General features: G+C 36.9%; 1 protein-coding gene across 1 annotated transcript; it reads right to left on the bottom strand.

The window, feature by feature from the left end:
* Window positions 1–1,180: 1,180 nt before the first annotated feature.
* On the bottom strand, window positions 1,181–22,312 carry LOC128205332 (protein disulfide-isomerase-like). The gene is made up of 11 exons (XM_052906894.1): window positions 22,087–22,312; window positions 19,529–19,726; window positions 12,708–12,841; window positions 10,546–10,683; window positions 10,152–10,256; window positions 9,736–9,858; window positions 9,150–9,350; window positions 8,424–8,544; window positions 6,770–6,948; window positions 5,967–6,062; window positions 1,181–2,986 (listed from the first exon to the last, which is right to left on the bottom strand). The coding sequence occupies exons 1-11, from the start codon at window positions 22,229–22,231 to the stop codon at window positions 2,924–2,926; spliced, it is 1,503 nt and encodes a 500-aa protein (XP_052762854.1). The 5' UTR covers window positions 22,232–22,312; the 3' UTR covers window positions 1,181–2,923.

The raw sequence follows: 22,312 nt of genomic DNA, 5'->3' as shown, positions 1-22,312 counted from the left end.
AACAGGCATACCATCCAGTAGGGACCAACAACAGGCAAACCCATCCTGTAGGCACCAACAACAGGCAGACCATCCTGTAGGGACCAACAACAGGCAAACCATCCAGTAGGGACCAACAACAGGCAGACCATCCTGTAGGGACCAACAACAGGCAAACCATCCAGTAGGGACCAACAACAGGCAGACCATCCTGTAGGGACCAACAACAGGCAGACCATCCTGTAGGCACCAACAACAGGCAAACCATCCAGTAGGGACCAACAACAGGCAAACCCATCCTGTAGGGACCAACAACAGGCAGACCATCCAGTAGGGACCAACAACAGGCAAACCATCCAGTAGGGACCAACAACAGGCAAACCATCCAGTAGGGACCAACAACAGGCAAACCATCCTGTAGGGACCAACAACAGGCAGACCATCCAGTAGGGACCAACAACAGGCAAACCATCCAGTAAGGGACCAACAACAGGCAGACCATCCAGTAGGGACCAACAACAGGCAGACCATCCAGTAGGGACCAACAACAGGCAAACCATCCAGTAGGGACCAACAACAGGCAAACCATCCAGTAGGGACCAACAACAGGCAGACCATCCTGTAGTGACCAACAACAGGCAGACCATCCAGTAGGGACCAACAACAGGCAGACCATCCTGTAGGGACCAACAACATGCAGACCATCCTGTAGGGACCAACAACAGGCAAACCACCCTGTAGGGACCAACAACAGGCAGACCATCCTGTAGGGACCAACAACAGGCAGACCATCCTGTAGGGACCAACAACAGGAAGACCATCCAGTAGGGACCAACAACAGGCAGACCATCCTGTAGGCACCAACAACAGGCAGACCATCCAGTAGGGACCAACAACAGGCAGACCATCCTGTAGGGACCAACAACAGGCAGACCATCCTGTAGGGACCAACAACAGGCAGACCATTCTGTAGGGACCAACAATAAGGCCGACCATCCTGTAGGAACCAACAACAGGAAGACCATCCTATAGGGACCAACAGGCAACCATTCTATACTTATCTTTATCTGATGTTTATAATCTCAAAATCGTCATTGGACTATAAAATAAAATTGACCAATACTTTCAAAGGAATGACTGAGGCTTTTAGAAGTCACAACATACACTGAAACCCAATAATGGACTAAACAAACAACACCAATTCATATTTTATTTGTTTATTCGGTCTCCTAAATTTCTGATGGTTTTTAATAAATATAGTACTCCTCTTTACTTCTTAACACTAAAACTTATATTGCTTTACCAGCAATATCTGCTGTGAACGTCCTATACACAAGTACTAGTTCAATATGAACACAACACAAACAAAAAACATGTGCTTTTACTAGTAGGACACTGTTCTTGACAATCAGCAAGCACAACTATCGTCAAATTGTTTTGATGTTCTCGCCAATTTCTTACAATCAATCATTCAAAGATGTTATGCGATGTATACAATATTAGAAATTAAAACACAAGAGCATACTGGAATGCTAACATATATACCATATATAGAAAATTCAATTGCCATCACAAATATTAGAGGAATCAGTTACAGTTTGGCTATGTATCAAAGTTTTACATTGCAACTCATTAATTAACTACCAATAACTGTAAGGAATTCAGCTGTGGCAGCACCATATATGCAAAGTCATATTCAAAATGAGATTATAAACATGGCATCAATTCCGAGACTTAACTAGTATCTAACTGTCTGTTGTAAATGCCAATGCATATACTTACATTTGTCAAATCATAATTAAATATCCTAGATGAACATATGTAAGAAACACATTAACACAGATTAACCAGAGTAATGGTTTTGAATAGTGAAGCACTACATTGTAAACTACAATATGTATGTATGAAAGTTAAATGCAAATAACAAAAATATCTCTTAACAATGAAATAAAATGGTAGTAACTTAAATGGCATTGAGAACAATATCTGACAATCACTTAATCAATGTAATAAAAACCTATTTTTATACTATTGCAATCTAGTCAGCAAAAAAAATATGCACAGCATCAATGTACATGTTGAATATAACACCTTTAATCTATATACTTGTTACAAAGGTTTAAAAAACTCAATTCATGAGTTAATCAGTGAACAGAAAATGTGTAACAATAAAATAATCATAACCAAGATATTAAAACGACAAGAAAAAGAAAACGACTAGTAAAACCCATGCCCACAAAAAAATATCCTCAGAAAATGGAAGAACATTTACACCTTTCAAAATATGCATTATTTTCCTATGAAACATTGCTTGCATATGAAAACAAACAAATAATTACTTTCACTGTCAAACCATGTTGTTCTTAAGACATACAAAACACAACCACTTAATATCATTCAGTCACAACTATGTAAAATAATGTGAAATTATTACAAGATGAATGATTTTGAAGTTTTATATCATTTCTTTCAAACTTTACACAATGAAAATAACTATATTTTACAATTTTCTAAGTTATAAATCATAAGTCTTTGTCTTAATAATATTGTCTTATAACCACTTATTATGCTACATTGCTTTGGAAATTATTCTGTACAAGTATTGGGCTCATAAACCTGTGAAATTTAATTCACAAAACTGTAAGAAACAATTGAGCACACCTTTCTCATAATCTCAACATATCAGGCACTTTTCTTAATTGACATTAGTTCTTCCTTAAGTTTAATCAATATTTAACTGCACCCATTAAGATCAAAACAACAACACATTAAACAAATCACCTTGAAAAAATACAACTAGACCAAACTTCAAAAACCAATAAAATTTCCATCAAATTTACAGCATTCTGTGCTTTGACTGTAAATTGGCAAGTGCGTGTGTCCTAGTGTTGGTTGATGACTGATATGACATTGATGGACAGCTGACAATGCAGTGTGGGTTTGTTTACAGCTCGTCATGGGTATCTCCGCCGTCTTCCCCCTCCTCCTCCTCCTCTTCATCCTCATCCTGGAATGGTGAACAATAAAAAAAAACATTTACAAAGAATGCAAAGGAATCCCAAAGCTAATTAATTATTCTCAACTAGAGCTGTCACAGGAGTGACGAATACCCCCAAATGCCGCCTGGACACAGGAATGGCAAACCATTCCTTTGAAAAGAGGCCATAACTCCAAGGTTACTGCACACTGCATCTTCTTTTATCATGCATGTATTGTTTTATTTAAATCTGTTGGGTAATTTAGAAGTTACACTGCTGACAAGAAACACTAGCCTTTCATGAGTTATCGTCCGAAAACCGTTTTTCTATTTTTAGTAACAGTGACCTTGACCTTGGCCCCAATATCGAACATGACCTGTATCTTCTGATGTTACACCTGTGTACCAAAAATTGTTCAAATCTGTCTAGCCTTTCATGAGTTATCGTCCGTAAACCGTTTTTCTATTTTTAGTAACAGTGACATGGACCTTGGCCCCACCAGCCCCATATCGAACTTGCCCTGTATCTTCTGATGTTACACCTGTGTACCAAAAATTGTTCAAATCTGTCAAGCCTTTCATGATTTATCGTCTGGAAACCGTTTTTCTATTTTTAGTAACAGTGACCTTGACTTTGGCCCAACCAGCCCCAATATCGAACTTGACCTGTATCTTCTGATGTTACACCTGTGTACCAAAAATTGTTCAAATCTGTCTAGCCTTTCATGAGTTATCGTCCGGAAACCGTTTTTTCTATTTTTAGTAACAGTGACCTTGACCTTGGCCCAACCAGCCCCAATATCGAACTTGACCTGTATCTTCTGATGTTACACCTGTGTACCAAAAATTGTTCAAATCTGTCAAGCCTTTCATGATTTATCGTCCGGAAACCGTTTTTCTATTATAAGTAAGAGTGACCTTGACCTTGGCCCCACCAGCCCCAATATCGAACTTGACCTATATCTTCTGATGTTACACCTGTGTACCAAACTGTATCTTCTGATGTTACACCTGTGTACCAAAAAGTGTTCAAATCTGTCTAGCCTTTCACGAGTTATCGTCCAGAAACTGTTTTTCTATTTTTAGTTACAGTGACCTTGACCTTGGCCCCACCAGCCCCAATATTGAACTTAACCTGTATCTTCTGATGTTACACCTGTGTATCAAAAATTGTTCAAATCTGTTTAGCCTTTCATGAGTTATCGCCTGGAAACCCTTTTTCTATTTTTAGTAACAGTGACCTTGACCTTGGCCCCACCAGCCCCAATATCGAACTTGACCTGTATCTTCTGATGTTACACCTGTGTACCAAAAATCGTTCAAATCTGTCAAGCCTTTCATGAGTTATCGTCCGGAAACCATGAAAACCGACAGACCGACCGACAAGCTCACTCCTATATACCCCCTCAAACTTCGTTTGTGGGGGTATAATGAGTCAGTGAGTATTGCTAGCAATACAATGGTACTGAAGCAGTTTTGTCCACATATGACAATATTTCTAAATGATGTGCATACTATACATTTCGGCTTGTAACCTCTTGTCACAAACTTTTATATACCTAACTTGCATACGTTTTTAGTTATGGACAGGATCCATTTTTCAGAATGTATCGAGACATTCCCAAAACTTTTGCTGTCATAGAAACCACCTGTTATGTCTGACAAAAATAAATGGACATGCATAATTTTCCAGTCCAATTCAACACCATATAGTTTCATGAATGAAGCTTTAATACTTTTTGAGTTAAGCTAAGATAAAGTAAAGAAATGATTTTTTTTATTATTTTATTGCCAAAGCAAACATGTTTTATCTGAAAAAAGAATGCCTAGTTTACCAGTGGATTTATTTGGGCAAAACAAGTTTCATGAATGTAGTATTTCATAGTTTGAGTTCAAAATCCAGTTAGTGGTTTTATCACTCTTTTTATATGCAATAGAAACTACATCTTTTGTCTAACAATAACTTTAAAATGATAATAACAACTCCTTAATGGCCCTCTATCCGCATGCTAACTTATATGAATTTTTAAGTTATGCCAAAATCAAGTCAGTGTCATTTTCACCAAATTAGGTGCCATTCCAACAACATCTTAGTAACAATTTTCAACTTAGTGAAAAATAACCTTTTTTTCTAATTTTAAGAAAACGAACAATGTTAAAATATGAAAATAAACAAGAAAATGGTCTAAACAATATATGCATATGAATAAATCTGATGAAAAGAAGCGGGTATTCAAAATAATGGATGTCAAAAATTACAAAATTTGCACCAAGTTGAAAATATTCACTAAGATGCTTATTGAATACGGCCCCTGGACAAACAAATTTTAGTGTCCCCAACCCATTCATTTAAAACCTATAACCCTTGTGTACATTCCCTGATCAAGACGAATTTTCACAACAGCACTATGGTTATTTCCATTAGACCAACTACAAAACATGATGATTGATCATCACCATTTATTGAAGTTGGTCGAATGGGTATAACTCAAATTTGTCTGTCTGGGGCCATTATTAATTATCAATTACAATGTAATGGCTCCAGACAGACAAATTTGAGTGTGTTTTTTTCATTAAATGACAAAGCCGAAACAATATCCCTCCATCAAAACCTTCAATTCAGTGGTGGGGACTATTTCTTTAGTGAACATGATGGGCCATTCTACTCTATGTTATTGAACATCTGTGCACAGACAATACTGTTTCATGTGAACACTTCCAAACATTTTTAAGATGTGGACAAACGTTCAGGTTTTGGGATGACATGGCCAACAGTGCCATCTACCAGGACGACATCACTGGTATGTCAATACTTTCGATTTTTTTTTAAAACACTTATTTAGTCAAGGGATTTAAATGAGCATTCCCCCCGTTGTTGAGAGCTGCTAGTAAGCTAGAGTCAGTAAACTACCTATCTGGTTTGTTTAGATTGTTTATTCAATACACCACATTAGTCAAGGGAAAGCACTGATTTTGAGTCCTCTTATTCTCATACACTATTTATACACACCTCCTCTTCCTCCACTCCCGCTGCATCTTTGCTGCAGCCTGATTCAAGGAATTTGCTGAATCCATCAAGAGTTCTGTCACCATTGTAGTCAACAACCTGAAATAGGGTTTACCTGATAAACTGATTTTATTTCTAAGAATAAAATAAGTCTTGCTTATTAAGGATACACTTAATCACTAAGGATTAAAGCAACTGTGCACCAGATGATCAATTTGCAAGAAAAAAAGAAAATAGTCGAAAATAGTCAAACTAGGAATTAATGTGTACAATACATTGAAACTTACTATTAAACTGAAGTACCACATAGTTTACAGTTTATTTAGGTTTAGCAGTTATTTCGTATTTTTCCATAAAAAAAAGATTACTGGGTATGCCTATCTAGTAGAATTCATTTCTTATGCGTGATTGGCTAGTCGGTGTTATCACGTGATATTACAGAGTTAGGTGGATAGTTTAATTATGTCTACCGATTAGAGTAAGCTGCCGTAGCCCAGGGGATACGACGCTGGACTGCAATTTTGGCGACACAGGTTTGAACCTGATCTCCTACACAATTTTTTGTTACATTTTGGTACTTTTTTTTACAATTATGATATCAAGGCAAACACATTCTATTAAATAATTGACCTGAGATTTGTGACAGGAAAAAAATAATTTTGGGTCCAATCTAGTGTACAGTCCCTTTAAGGACAAAAATATTAAAGTATTATATTAAACACAGCCATCAATTTCATGCCACCAAAACATCAGTTGGTAGGTTGCCATTATTTGTAGCTTTTTAAATATTGAATCAAGAAACTTACATCAGCTCCATTTTTCGGGAAACATTTGATGGTGGGGAAGCTCTGAACCTTTACATCTTCCAGCTCATTGGCAGTGGAGTCCATCTTGGCGACAACAATATTCTCATTGTCCTGGAATTTCTCTCCCAGCTGGTCCCATATGGGAGCCAGCTGTTTGCAGTGTCCACACCAGGGAGCGTCTAAAAAGGAAATGGAATAATTGATATGCCTTTTGGTCCGAAATAAAGTTGAGAGTAATATTATTAAAAAATCATGGATGTGAAAATGTACATGCATATAACAGGACTTTTTGACTGGAAGAAACTAAAACTATTTACATAAACAGTAGACCTCCATCACATAAATATGACTGTATTTACACATACCACTATATTTTACATGTTAGCATTTTATCAATAAATAAATAAAAAAAACACTCATATATTTGAAATAAACTAGAACTCCGCGAGTCGGATGTGTCGCCTGACAAATTATTTACTGTCGACATTATAGCTGTTAGATTGGCATTTTATTCATTTATAGACAATGATGTTGCCATTTAACTTTCAAGTGTAGGTGGCATTTGAACCCTCAATCAGATATACCTACGGAATAAGTTTCAGGTTGAAACCTCCTATAGTTTACGAGATATGCCACGGACAAAACCTAAGCAAGAAAATTAACAAAGGGCAATAACTCTAAAAATATGGCAGCAAGAGTAACAGTTCTTGAGCACTGCACTTGCCCTCAATGAGATCTATCTAGCTATGAAGTTTCAAGTTGATACCTCTTATATTCTTCAAGATATGCCCCGGACAAAACTTTAAGCATGAAAATTAACAAAGGGCAATAACTTTAAAACTAAGAAAGCAAGTGTTACTGTTATTGTGCACTGCACTTGCCCTCAATGAGATATATCTAGCTATGAAGTTTCAAGTTGATACCTCTTATATTCTTCAAGATATGCCCCGGACAAAACTTTAAGCATGAAAATTAACAAAGGGCAATAACTTTAAAACTAAGAAAGCAAGAGTTACTGTTATTGTGCACTGCACTTGCCCTCAATGAGATCTATCTAGCTATGAAGTTTCAAGTTGATACCTCTTATATTCTTCAAGATATGCCCCGGACAAAACTTTAAGCATGAAAATTAACAAAGGGCAATAATTTTAAAACTAAGAAAGCAAGAGTTACTGTTATTGTGTACTGCACTTGCCCTCAATTAGATCTATGTACATATGAAGTTTCAAGTTGATACCACTAATAGTTTAGGAGATATACCCCGGACAAGCGAAAATGGGACGCGGACGCCCCCGACAAAAGTAACCCCTATATGTCGTCTTTTCAGGCGACACAACAATCACATTCATAGTGACAAGTACATGCAAATGCAGGGCTTTTTTAGGAAATACTAAGAAGAGACCTGGACTTTTCATTTTGGAAAAATTTAAACTTTCAATTGGGAAAATTGATGTACTTAAACCTTTGAGCTTTATTAATTGAAGCTAAACAAACACAACTATGAAATCAGTATAGTGGTTTCATGATGATTATTATTAACAATAATTTGGGGGGAAAAAATAACTAAAAAATTTAAAAAAAAACAAAACTTTTTTTTCAATGGGTAGTTCAGTCTCTGATAGAATAGGTGAAAAAGCCCTGAAACGATACCTACAAAATTCAACAAGGACATCCTTGTCCTTATTTTTGGCCACCTCGTCAAAGTTTTTGCTCACAAGAATCTTGACTGCCTTGGCGTCCCAGTCCTCAGGAACCTCCTCGGACATCAGATGAGCCTAAAATAATTTATATTCATAGGATTTTATACAAAATATTTCGAGAGCTTAATTATAAAAAAATCTTCCACTACATCACAGGCTGATATGCGCATGTAGTAGAGATTGAAAAGTATGTGTAGGCTATGGGATAGTTTATACATTCAGTGCTCCAATCAGGATTTGAAAAGGGCAGGGTGCTAGGTCAGAAATGCCACTTGATGGTATATTAGAAAACATGGGCTTGACTCATGGGCTCGACTCTTGGACATATTGAGAACATCAAGTTATTGGTAGTTTTGTCTTCTATTACTCACTATTCACAAAAGGTTTGCCCAATTGCATGCAAAAGTCGGACTTAATTCACATGAAGTTTCTGGTTATATTGCATAATGTGGTATGCGGCTTCCACCCTTTTTGAACTTTAATCTTGAACAAAGAGTTTCAACACGAAACCAAAAGATCACAAAATACACACTAGCATCAGCAAACAGATCAAAAACCATTATACCAATATTTTTTTTTACTTTGATGTGAAAACTAAGACATAAATTATCTGCTTTTTAACATATAATATAATGTGAATTGAGTTGTTACATTTTTTAAGTATACCCAATTGTGTTTACCTTGAGTGTTCCATCTAGAACGTCACTGACAAACTGTTTGAGGTATTTGGCAGAGAGGTCATCAGACTCTGGCTTGAACTTAGTCATATCCTCCTCCAGTCTGATAAGTCTAACGGCAGGGCACTCCTCCTTCTTCAGGCCGAAGAATTCCAAAATTCGACCATTATCCTCATCATTGATGTTGATGTAGATAAACAAAACCTGTGGTGGAAGTAGATCAATGATTTACCAGGACAGATAAGAACAATAATGTATGAGTTTGAAATGCATGTAACTAATACAGCTAGGGTGTTTTTCTCTTGAGCTTTCCACTGCATCCGAACTCAATTGGGGTACATTTAACCTACTAAGGGATGATATAGATATTTGCTTTCCATTAAAAGGGAACTTTGGCTTTGATACTTACAAAAGCTCTATATTAATGTCATATCCTTTAATATAGGCTTACTAGAAATTGTTCCCAAGATAAAACAGTCTTAGGTGTGATCTATAAGGAGTGAATCAATATCTATGATATACATTGATACAAACTAATCAAAGGGAGAAAATCAGACACGGATGTTATTAACCAAAAAGGAATAATTACTTTGCCCCTGAAGCCAGCAGCAGTTTCCTTGTATGCGAGCATATTTTCACTGTCAGCATCAACATTGTCTGTAAACAGGAGAATGTGGGTCTTCACATCTCCACCGAAGATCTTCTGGGCACTCTGTAATGTGCATTCCGATAGTTAGCATTTCTTGAAATTGATATCAGTAACAGGACATTTAAAAATTATGTTGAATAAACTTTTACCTTGTAAACAAGGTTCAATATGAAAAAACATAAAAATCTTTAATGGTAAGTGGACGAGAAAAGTTTATTTTCACAAAAGTGGAAATTACTTTCTTCGTGGAAATGGAAATTATTTAATACTCAAAATATCTAAAACCAAATACTCACTGACACCAGACCTATACTTACTAGTACTTACATCCTAGACCTATTCTTATTTGTACTTACATCCTGAGTGAATTCAATGACAAGGGGCAACTGGTTTCCAGAAATGAAAGTTTTCAGGTTCTCGGCAGTCAGTTCTCCCTCAAACCTGTTCTTGCCTTCATCAAACTGGAACAGAAGTTGGAATTAGCATAATTATACACTTATATCTTTGCACATGTTTTCAATCTTAACTGAAAGACAGATTGCCAATGTATGTATACTTAAGTCTTTCCAAGAAATAATCCCACTGTTAGTGCGCAAAACCTTTAAACAGACAGCACTTTTTCGAACAATTCAATTCTAATGCCAAAATTTAGAGGTCCCAATTACAAATTCTTTGTCAAATAAAGTATTATACTTTATTATGAAATACTGAAACCTTCCAGATTTCTAAATTTTATTAATATACATGTACCTTCTTGTAGAGCATGACCCCATCCACTTCCATCTGGAACTCCTTAAAGAGTGCGTCCTCTGAAGCGATAGCGAATGGAAGGTCGTCAACACTGGAGGCCACTTCGGTGAACACCTTGGCTCCATCACTCTCAGAATCCTGGGGGATTTAAACAGGAAGGTTAATCTTATTAACCACAAGGGGGGACCTGGACATACACAAACACAATGGGGCCATCCTTTCAAAAAAACCAAGAGATGTTTGTCAAACATTATGCCCCCCCTGAGCGCCATGTTGTCAGGATTATATGGACAATTGAATGAAATATGCATGGACCGAAATGACAGCTGATTTGTTGCTGTTTTAAGATTATGACCATTAAAGTGTGAGGATAAAGTGTGTTATGACCGTCATGACCTTTGACTCTATGAACTCAAAATCCAGTCATCAGCTGGTCACCAGAAACCTAAATGTCAAGTTTGAGGGCCATGGGTGCAGGCATTGTCAAGTTATCACAAGACAAGTTTTTTTCGTTCAAGGTCACTGTGACCTTGACCTTTGACCCGATGACCCCTTAAATCATAAGGGGTCATCTACAAGTCAGATGCAACTCCAAGTCAAGTTTGAAGGCCATGGGTTCAGGCATTGTTGAGTTATCACTCGGACAACCTTTTACCATTCAAGATCACTGTGACCTTGACCTTTGGCTCTATGAATCCTAAAATCAATAAGGGTGATCTACTGGTCAGGCTTAACATCCATGTCAAGTTTAATGATCATAGGTTCAGGCATTGTTGAGATATCGGTGGGGGAAGATTTTTTAACCTTTTTGCGTTAAAGGTTACTGTGACATTGACCTTGGCCTGATGACCCCCAAAGTCGATAGGGGTCATCTACTGGGCAGGCCCAACCTTCATGTCAAGTTTGATGACCATAGGTCCAAGAATTGTCGAGTTTGCTTTCAAGGTCACTGTGACCTTGACCTTTGACCCCTAAAATCAATAGGGGTCATCTACTGGTCAAGCCCAACCTCCATATCAAGTTTGAGGGCCATGGGTGCAGGCATTGTTGAGTTATCACTTGGACAACCTTTTATCATTTAAGGTCACTGTGACCTTGACCTTTGGCCAGATGACCCCTAAAATTAATAGGGACAATCTTCTGGCCAGGCTCAATCTCCAAATCAAGTTTGAGGGCCATGGGTACAGCCATTGTCAAGTTATCACTCAGATAACCTTTTACCATTCCAGGTCACTGTGACCTTGACCTTTGGCCCAATGACCCCTTAAATCAACAGGGACCATCTTCTGGCCAGGCCCAACCTCCAAGTCAAGTTTGAGGGCCATGGGTGCAGGCATTGTCGAGTTATCACTCGGACAACCTTTTACCATTCCAGGTCACTGTGACCTTGACCTTTGGCCAGATGACCCCCCAAAACCATAGGGGTCATCTCCTGGTCAGGCCAATTCTCCAAGTCAAATTTGAGGGCCATGGATGCAGGCATTGTTGAGTTATCAATCAGACAACCTTTTACCATTCAAGGTCACTGTGACCTTGACCTTTGGCCCAATGACCCCCAAAAACAATAGGGGTCATCTACTGGTCAGGCCCAACCTCCAAGTCAAGTTTGAGAGCCATGGGTGCAGGCATTGTTGAGTTATCACTCGAACAACCTTTTACCATTCAAGGTCACTGTGACATTGACCTTTGACCCATTGAGCCCAAAAAACAATAAGGGTCAGCTACTGGTCAGGCCCAACCTCAGGCAATGTTGAGTTATCACTCGGACAAGCTTTAAAATTATTATACCATTAAAGGTCACTGTGACCTTGACCTTTGACCCGATGACCCCCAAAATCAATAGGGGTCATCTACTGGTCAGGCCCAACCTTCATGTGAAGTTTGATGACCAAACGTCCAGGAATTGTTGAGTTATCACTCGGACAAGCTTTGGTCTACCAACGGCCGACCGACATGCCTGTGCAAAGCAATATACCCCTCTTCTTCGAAGGGGGGCATAATAATAAACAATCGATTTTTCAAACTCTTATTCTAAGTTGAAGATATATATTTGGAGAAAAAAATATTAATTTTGCTGGGCCCATCCCAAGGCTTATCTAGATTCAACAGTAGAAGTTGAATTTCAATTTCTTATAATCCCTCAGCTATTTTACATGACTGACCTTGAAGAATCCAATGATGACAACATCATCCTTCTCAATCATCTTGTTAGCCTCTTCCACCTTGCCCAATGTTACTGCTGCTGGTCCTGTCTTCTTCTTCAGCCAGTTGGCAATGTCAGCACCAGTTCTACCAGCTGTCAAATAATTATACAATAATTCAGCCATTTGGTGATGTCAGCACCAGTTCTACCAGCTGTCAAATAATTATACAATAATTCAGCCAGTTGGCAATGTCAGCACCAGTTCTCCCAGCTGTCAAATAATTATACAATAATTCAGCCAGTCGGCAATGTCAGCACCAGTTCTACCAGTTGTCAAATAATTATACAATAATTCAGCCAGTTGGCAATGTCAGCACCTATTCTCCCAGATGTCAAATAATCATACAATAATTCAGCCAGTTGGCAATGTCAGCACCAGTTCTACCAGCTGTCAAATAATTATACAATAATTCAGCCAGTTGGCAATGTCAGCACCTATTCTCCCAGATGTCAAATAATCATACAATAATTCAGCCAGTTGGCAATGTCAGCACCAGTTCTACCAGCTGTCAAATAATTATACAATAATTCAGCCATTTGGCAATGTCAGCACCAGTTCTACCAGTTGTCAAAAAATTATACAATAATTCAGCCAGTTGGCAATGTCAGCACCAGTTCTCCCAGCTGTCAAATAATTATACAATAATTCAGCCAGTTGGCAATGTCAGCACCAGTTCTACCAGCTGTCAAATAATTATACAATAATTCAGCCAGTTGGCAATGTCAGCACCAGTTCTATAGCAGCTGTCAAATAATTATACAATAATTCAGCCAGTTGGCAATGTCAGCACCAGTTTTCCCAGCTGTCAAATAATTATACAATAATTCAGCCAGTCGGCAATGTCAGCACCAGTTCTACCAGTTGTCAAATAATTATACAATAATTCAGCCAGTTGGCAATGTCAGCACCAGTTCTCCCAGCTGTCAAATAATACAATCATTCAGGCAGTTCAGATCTCTTCATGGATTGTCAGGGTTCGACACTAATGGTGTCCAAGAATTGCCAGGACACCAGATTTCATGTAGGGGTTAGGTTTCCAGAACCTCAAAGTAAGGTGTTCCCATGGGAAACATGTGAAACCATAATTCAAACTGTAAAGCAGAAAGTAAGATAGAAACCCCAAATACATGACTGTACATGTCAAGCCAAAATTAATTAAAAATCAGAAATATTTTATTCGGCATTATTTAGCATGGGAGGTAACTAAGTTCACACTGTTGGTTCTGCTATTCCATTCCAAACTAACTCTGACTAAAGTTATTTAGTTTCAACTATTTTTCTATTTTTAGTAACACTGACCTTGACCTTGACCCCAAACGCAATCCCATGAAAGTATCTATAAACTCTTCCTATAGACCAAGTTTTGTCAAGATATGTGGACCCTGACTAAAGTTATTCAGTTTCAACCGTTTTTCTATTTTTAGTAACAGTGACCTTGACTCTAGGTACCCCGAACGCAATCCCATGTAAGTTTCTATAAACTCTTCCTATAGACCAAGTTTGGTCAAGATATGTGGACCATGACTAAAGTTATTCAGTTTCAACCGTTTTTTCTTTTTTTAGTTACAGTGACCTTGACCCTAGGGACCCCAAACGCAATCCCATGAAAGGTATCTACAAACTCTTCATATAGACCAAGTTTGGTCAAGACATGTCATCCCTAACTAAAGTTATTCAGTTTCAACCGTTTTTCTATTTCTAGTAACAGTGACCTTGACCTTGACCCTAGGTACCCCAAACGCAATCCCATGAAAGGTATCCATAAACCTTTCCTATAGACCAAGTTTAGTCAAGATATGTCCATCCTAACTAAAGTTATTCAGTTTCAACTGTTTTTCAATTTTTTTAGTCACAGTGACCTAGACCTTGAACCTAGGGACCCCAAACGCAATCCCATGAAAGGTCTCCATAAACTCTTCCTATAAACCAAGTTTAGTCAAGATATGTCATCCCTAACTAAAGTTATTCAGTTTTAACAGTTTATTTTTATTTTTGGTAACAGTGATCTTGACCTTAACCCTAGGGACCCCAAAGGCAATCCCATGAAAGGTACCCATAAACTCTTCCTATAGACCAAGTTTGGTCAAGATATGTCAACCCACTAAGTGGGAAACCTGGTTAACTAGGATTGTATTACCGTAAATGACTGGGTATTTGACGCACTTTTTTCCCTCAAATTTCGATGTAAAAAAATGCCTGCGTCTAATAACCAACTAGAACTCTCGCGAGTCGGATGTGTTGCCTGACGAATTATTTACTGTCGACACTATAGCTGTTAGATTGGCATTTAATTCATTTATAGACAATGATGTTGCCATTTAACTTTCAAGTGTAGGTGGCATTTGAACTGAAGTATCTATCTATAAAGTTTCAAGTTGATAACTCGTTATAGTTTTTGAGAAATGCCCCAGACAAAATTTAAGCTTGAAAATTAACAAAGGGCAATAACTCTAAACTTATAGATGCAAGAGTTACGGTTCTTGTAAACTGCACTTTCCCTAAATCAGATATACCTACGGAATAAGTTTCAGGTTGATACCTCCTATAGTTTACGAGATATGCCATGGACAAAACTTTAAGCATGAAAATTAACAAAGGGCAATAACTTTAAAACTAAGAAAGCAAGAGTTACTGTTATTGTGCACTGCACTTGCCCTCTATGAGATCTATCTACATATGAAGTTTCAAGTTGATAACTCTTATATTCTACAAGATATGCCCCGGACAAAACTTAAGCATGAAAAATAACAAAGGGCAATAACTCTAAAAATATGGAAGCAAGAGTAACATTTCTTGTGCACTGCACTTGCCCTCAATTAGATCTATCTACATATGAAGTTTCAAGTTGATACCACTAATAGTTTAGGAGATAAAACCCGGACAAGCGAAAATGGGACGCGGACGCCGCTGCCGCCACCGACGCCGACAAAAGTAACCCCTATATGTCGTCTTTCAGGCGACACAAAAACAAGCTTTTGAACTTTTTTTCTGAGGTCGATTTCAGGCCTAGCGTTTGTTTAGATGTATGTAGAAAGGGAGGTTACTCGCGTCATATCAATCGAAGATGGAAGTTGGAAGATCGGGATACGTTATATCGTAAGACGTTTATAATGTAAAAAAATATTGTATGATTAAAATTATTCAATATTATTTTGAATATAACAATAATTAAACATGCATATAAAGAAGCAAAGTTGTGCACTGTCAAAATATTTTTTGTCAGTTGTACGATAAGGTGTGAAAAACTTGCACTGCCTTTAACCTGTTTAACATACCAATACTACAAACTGTTGCAATAATGGTCTTGTTTTTTCGCACTTTGCCACGTTCTTTATTCTTTTCTGTAGGTGTTGACATTTTCAAAACAAACCCCTACAATATAAGGTTTTTGCATATTTTAACTTTTCATACTCGACAGGTTATCGTTTACGATATACTGTCAGAAAGAAATCTTACAAATCGTCATAAAAGGTACTTTTTTAGTGCCATCCGACAACAAATTGTCATAATTTGTTATGTTTTATATAACATGAAGCGAATAAAAATGAAACCTATATTGCTTTGTATTATCAAATGGTTTTAAAGATAACCATCGCCATTTTTACGAAAAAGTATTTTTTCGTCACTGTCAACAAACATGGTGGCCAAAATTGCCAGAAGATTTTGACATTTTTTCTATGCATCCTTTAGCCCCAAAAATAGATTGCTTTCTCAGATTTTTCAGCCTGCGTCTAATACCCCTATCCAGGGTTTCCCCCAGCCCTTTATGGCTTGTCGGGCCCGACGTGCCTTCCGCTGGCAAGGCTAATTACCGACACGCGTTAATTATGCCGACATGCTTTAATCCGCGTAGCGACAACCTTTATCAAAACAATCATCAGTTTTGACAATACACAGTTTTGTTGCGATTCCAACGGTTGACTGACAGCCAGAAGGCGTGTCGGGACTATTACGGCATTTGTATCAGCCATTCAGGATCGACGACAGCATGAAGGCGTGTCGGTGAGGTTCAACAGTGCAATTAACCAAACTCCTCCTATTCTTTATCAAATAGGAATGGGTGAAAAACACCACTGTCGTAATTGCGACCTTCATCCCTAGAATCATCTATGAACGCAAAGTAAACAATAAGTTGTTATTTGATTTCGGTAACATAAATCATGTGTCGTTTTATTTTGTTTTTTAATTCCGAGTGCGTTTGTTAACCAATTAAATTATTAAATTGTAATTGGGAACCGTGTTAAGATATCGGTGTTATTATAAACAAGGGTTATGCTATGTCGTCGTATGTAATTGAGTCGCGTTCCCGTCTTTAGTTTAGTGTAAAGTTATATTTTGTGTTGCTTATTATTAAACTTTGATTATTTTATCGTTCTTTTAATTTATTTAGTAAAAAGATAAATAAATCGGAAATACACATTACATTGCCTTTAAGGTATTATTTAGCCGACCCGACTTTAAAAATATTAGCTGTTGCAGCTTTAAATACGAATAGACCCACGAGCAGTCGCTTTGCTCCGGGCTCTTTTGTGTTCCAGCATGCAGCTTGCTTTACACGGTTTGCTGTGACGTCAACGGTGTCAATATAAATAATACCCGCACTAAACGAAACGAAACATGAGTCGATCAATACCGTCGATATTGTATTGTCGGAAAACTTGAGAAATACCAATAATTAATGAAGAGAAACCATTAAACCTTTTCACAAATATTTTTAATGTTAATCGGACTTGAGTTGGTAATTCTAAATCATAGGAACATAACTGTAAACTTGTTTAAAATGCAGGAAATTGCACCATTTTGGATACGAAAATATAAGGAGGACACCCCTCCCAAACCCTCCCCTTCCGACATGCCTTATGAAATTCCTGGCGGAAACCCTGCTATCGTCTTATACCCATTCATTTACGGTATTCCCTCAGTGCAAATATAACCTCCATAGACCTAAAAACTTGATCTAAGACACATCATCACTAAACTTACATGTACATTAATGAAAATCACTGTCATAACCTTAGTTTCAAAGTAGAAACCCTTCAGGCTCTTCTCGACAAAAAATACATTTAGTTGATTTAAGTTTAATTCACCTTCCGCATACATGTACCAAGAATGTATAAAGAATCTAATTAACATTTAATTACATTAAACATTATACTATACTCATTCATCTAATTCCTACCATTAAACTTTGAACATTTTGTTAAGTTTTTAAACGGTTATTGACCTTTTGGTATTTTACAAAGTAAACTGATATTACCGGAAAGAGAACAATGTTGAAGGGATATAATTAACGTCTTGCTGTCTTAAATGTTTAAAACACGAATCAAAACAACACTTTTTGCTGCTTTCTTAAGTAATATGACCGGATCCTACCAGTCGTACAGTTATAAGTGTTATAACAATGTTGAAGGGATATAATTAACGTCTTGCTGTCTTAAATGTTTAAAACAAGAATCAAAACAACACTTTTTGCTGCTTTCTTAAGTAATATGACCGGATCCTACCAGTCGTACAGTTATAAGTACAGTTACGAAGATTCACAAATTATTATTTTTTTGAGATACCACTTAGAACTTCTATAACAAGAGCTTTCACAGAGACAGCGCGCTCGACTATTCCGACGCTTTTCAGTGTAAGGACTGAAAAGTTTTGGCAAAACATGCATGGATCACTGTTAGATTAGATTTCAATGCAAAACATAATATGCTGAGATATTAACATAAATGTGGTTACATGCAAAAGTTTAACCAGAATTTTTAAGTCTAATAATAAAGGGCAATCATTTGCAAAATACAGTTATCTAACTTGGTTATTCAATTAGGTTGGGTGGTTGAATACCATTGTATAAAGTCTCAATGCAGTACATCAAGTAGTTGCTGAGATATTATCCTATGTGTGCTAACGTGCAAGACCTTAACCAGAATTTCTAAGTCGCATAATAAAGGGGCAAAAATTATATAATATGAAAGATAGAGTTACCTTACTTGCAGGGGTTCCATTAAAGGAAGTTTGGATGTATATTACTCCCTAGAAATGGGTTAAAACTTCCAAACTTAATTCCTTGGAAGTACAAAAACTTACATAATTTTGAAGAAAACTCAAGTCAAAAGCTTGGAAGTTCAAAATATCAAAACCTGGTGTCAATATTACTTTTATGCTCAGTCAATCAGTCTTGAAATAAAATGAATTATTATAACATAAATCTGTGAATTTGGCAAGTTATAGCAAAAAAGAAGATATTTTTAACATACTATTTAAAAAATACTGGCAAAAAAAAAAGAAATTGTATTCTGGGAAACTGAAACTTCCAAATTTCAGTAAAAAACTTCCAATATTGATGGTCAGGAAGTTCATACTTCCAGTGTTAAATTCTTTATGGAAGCCCTGTTACTAGATTAAATAAGAAGGTTAAATGGTTGGGACCCTGTGTGTGAAGTTTCAATGCAATACACGATGTATTCCCTGAGGTATTGACTTAAAAGTGGTCACATGCAAAACCTTAACTGGAATGTGACGCCGACATCGACGCTTGGGTGAGTAGTATAGCTCTCCTTATTCTTCAAATAGTCGAGCTAAAAATGGTTAGCCTATTAAGAGCTACAAGACGCTAACTTCTAAATGCTAGTAAAAAAGTCTATCTATTTTAATTTAAAAGCAATATTGACTTTTCAATTCTTAACAAGCATTCATTTGAGAGAAAAAAACTAAATTGTTTTTACTGATAATAACAAGGGGATCCTGGTACAAGTTCAATCATTGATTCTTGTTTTAAAACTCACCATTGTAGTCGATGGGTTTGCCGTTTCTGAAGAATTTTATAGTTGGGTAACCGCGCACCTCATATTTTGTGGCACACTTCTGTTGTACAGTGGCATCGACCTTGGCAAGTTTGATCTCAGACCCTTCTTCTGAGAGCAACTTAGCAGCCTTCTCATACTCTGGAGTAAGGGCTTTACAGTGTCCGCACCATGGGGCATCTATGGGGAAAATATTAATAATAAGAAATCGATGGAGAAAAAACATAAGTCACTCAGGGACTCATTGTGATACTGAATACATAAGATTATATGAAATGAAGTGTATAAAATACACTGCTCAATTGAAGATAAGAAACCCTCAAAAGTCATGAATGCGAAATTATCAGTCAGTAAATAAATGTTTCAAAATGAGCAGCACAAATGGAGTTATTTTATCTATCAATATAAGACAAAATAATGGGTCATATACGTGTATTATAGCGATAAAAATTTCATTTTTTGTGCTTTCTTTCATTTATCTGTTTGACATATTGTCTATTCATATTCTTTAATACTTTATAATCTGCTCTCCACATTTAACAAAATTAAACTTGCTTTTTATGTTATCAACTCTTAACGAGAGTGGAATTCAATAAATGGTTAATTTACAGTCTGTCACAGAAATTCTGAAGTTCCAAACACGACCTGCCTATCACAGAAAATCCAGACACAACATCATGCTGATAGATTACAGTTGTAATTATCATGATATTGCTAAATATACATTTCAGCAGATGTACAGGTAGCTTTCATTTGTAGAGAAAAACAAATGAGTTGCATTGAATTACCTTACCGTTTTATCCTGACAAACATGAAACCATCTGATATGTCTACTTAATTTTAAGTAAGGTTTCTCACAATTCACTTAATAAATATTAGGGACAGTGAGACAATCTTGTATTTGTCTATACTAACAGGGAAAACAAATAAGGCTTCAAGTTCTCAGAGATATATAAGTATAATTCAGTACATAAAAACAATAATGACAAGCAGTAGTTTTTGTAAAAACAACAACTGATGTCAACCCCTATGCACGTCATGGCAATACAGTACACTCAACGAATTAGACCCACTTCCCTCGCTCACTCTGAAGGCGGTTTTCTCTTGGGGTAATACTGTTTCCCCTCACTGAAATCAACACGAGTTCCTTGTTTGAATTCTGAACCATGACCTGTGATCATGCACTATATAAATAGCAAATAATCATATATTTATTATTATATTTATTATTTGAAGTTCAAATTAGCTAGTGACTTTTTTGTGAATTTTTAACAGAAAATGTGGCAAGAATCCTTAAACCATACACTGTGAACTTTGAACGTTTGTTTAACCCCAGTCTCTTAATGTTTATCCTAAAATAGTAACATTTCTTTTTGGAGTTAATGTATTCAACAAAAGAAAAAGTCATGTCCAGAAATGCATTTTAGTAGAAAGCTTTATGCAAAATGAAACTTTTTAAAGTTTTTTACCACATATTTTCTTGGGAGAGAATCTGAAAAATAACTTGAAAGGGCATACAAAAACAACAACAGTCATTTAATGTTGCCATCATAAACGCTTGACATTTATATTCAAACAAAATTTTAATGGAGATCTTAGGGAGTCTCCACTACATTTCGCTGAGTTTACCCCTCCAAGGAACAACGCGATTGAAAATCATTAGGCGGAGGGCCGATTATTCAAACTCCACAGAACACTGACAGATGGGTCTTTGTTTTGCAATGGGATATGAAAAGTGGGTCTAACTTGTTGAGTGTACTCTATGTTGAATATAGTCCTATGATCTTTGACCTGTAAGTGTGACGTTATCTCAATATGGTGAACATTTGAGACAAACATTAAGAATAATTGCAATTTTTGAATCTGAATAACAAAACACCAAACATGTTTTAACTTTGCAATTTCAATTCCCATCTTGAGAACTTTTAAGTTTTGTGGTCAGGAATATCATAAGATATATAAAATATGATAAAAAAATAAATAAAAATCATGTACTGTAGCATTGATATTGAAGTGTGGAGAAAATGTAACCTTTATTTAATGCACCAGTCAATTGTACCCCCACCCTCCAGGTCCGGGGGTATACCAGGGATATGGGCTGTGTTTTTACCTTCCAGATGGCCCCGCAGTGCCGGGTGATTGCAGTGGTTTTGTGTCCTGACGCCAAAAATAGCGTGCCTTACCTATGGTCCCTTGGGTGCGGGGGCATTTTGGCCGGGATTTTACAACAGTTCGTCGAGATTTTACCCGGACTTGGCTGAACCGAAAGTCAGTGTCCCAGCTAATCAACGGACCTGGGGGGTGGGGGGGGCATGGCTACAATTGACTGGGGCATATGTTATGGCTACAATTGACTGGGGCATATGTTATGCAGCATAACAGAACATAATTTTACCGCAAAAATATGACATGGACTAAGTAATTAACAAGCAAATCTAAACAAACTTTAAAACCGTTTTGATAAAAAAAACTAGTGTTCGAAAGAACATCAAAAATAATTTGTTACTTCTTTCCCCATAGTCAAAATAAACAATACTCACAGAATTCGACCAAGATGAATTTGTACTCATTTATAGCGTCTGCAATGTCATCATCTGTCAAAACAAGTACATTGTTTTCCTCTTTGTACTCTCCTGCAAATATACCGGTAACGGCTACCAGCAGAAATATTGCTAAAACTTTCATTTCTGGAAAATGAAATGTAATCACAATTTGACAGACAAGTTCTGTTGTATACTCAACGTGGCAAAGAGGCCGGTAGTAGTG

The sequence above is a fragment of the Mya arenaria genome, chromosome 2 (assembly GCF_026914265.1).
Source record: "Mya arenaria isolate MELC-2E11 chromosome 2, ASM2691426v1".
In the NCBI taxonomy this organism is placed as follows: Eukaryota; Metazoa; Mollusca; class Bivalvia; order Myida; family Myidae; genus Mya; species Mya arenaria.
The sequence above is the reverse complement of the archived record's forward strand: the minus strand, read 5'-3'. Positions and strand labels throughout refer to the sequence as shown.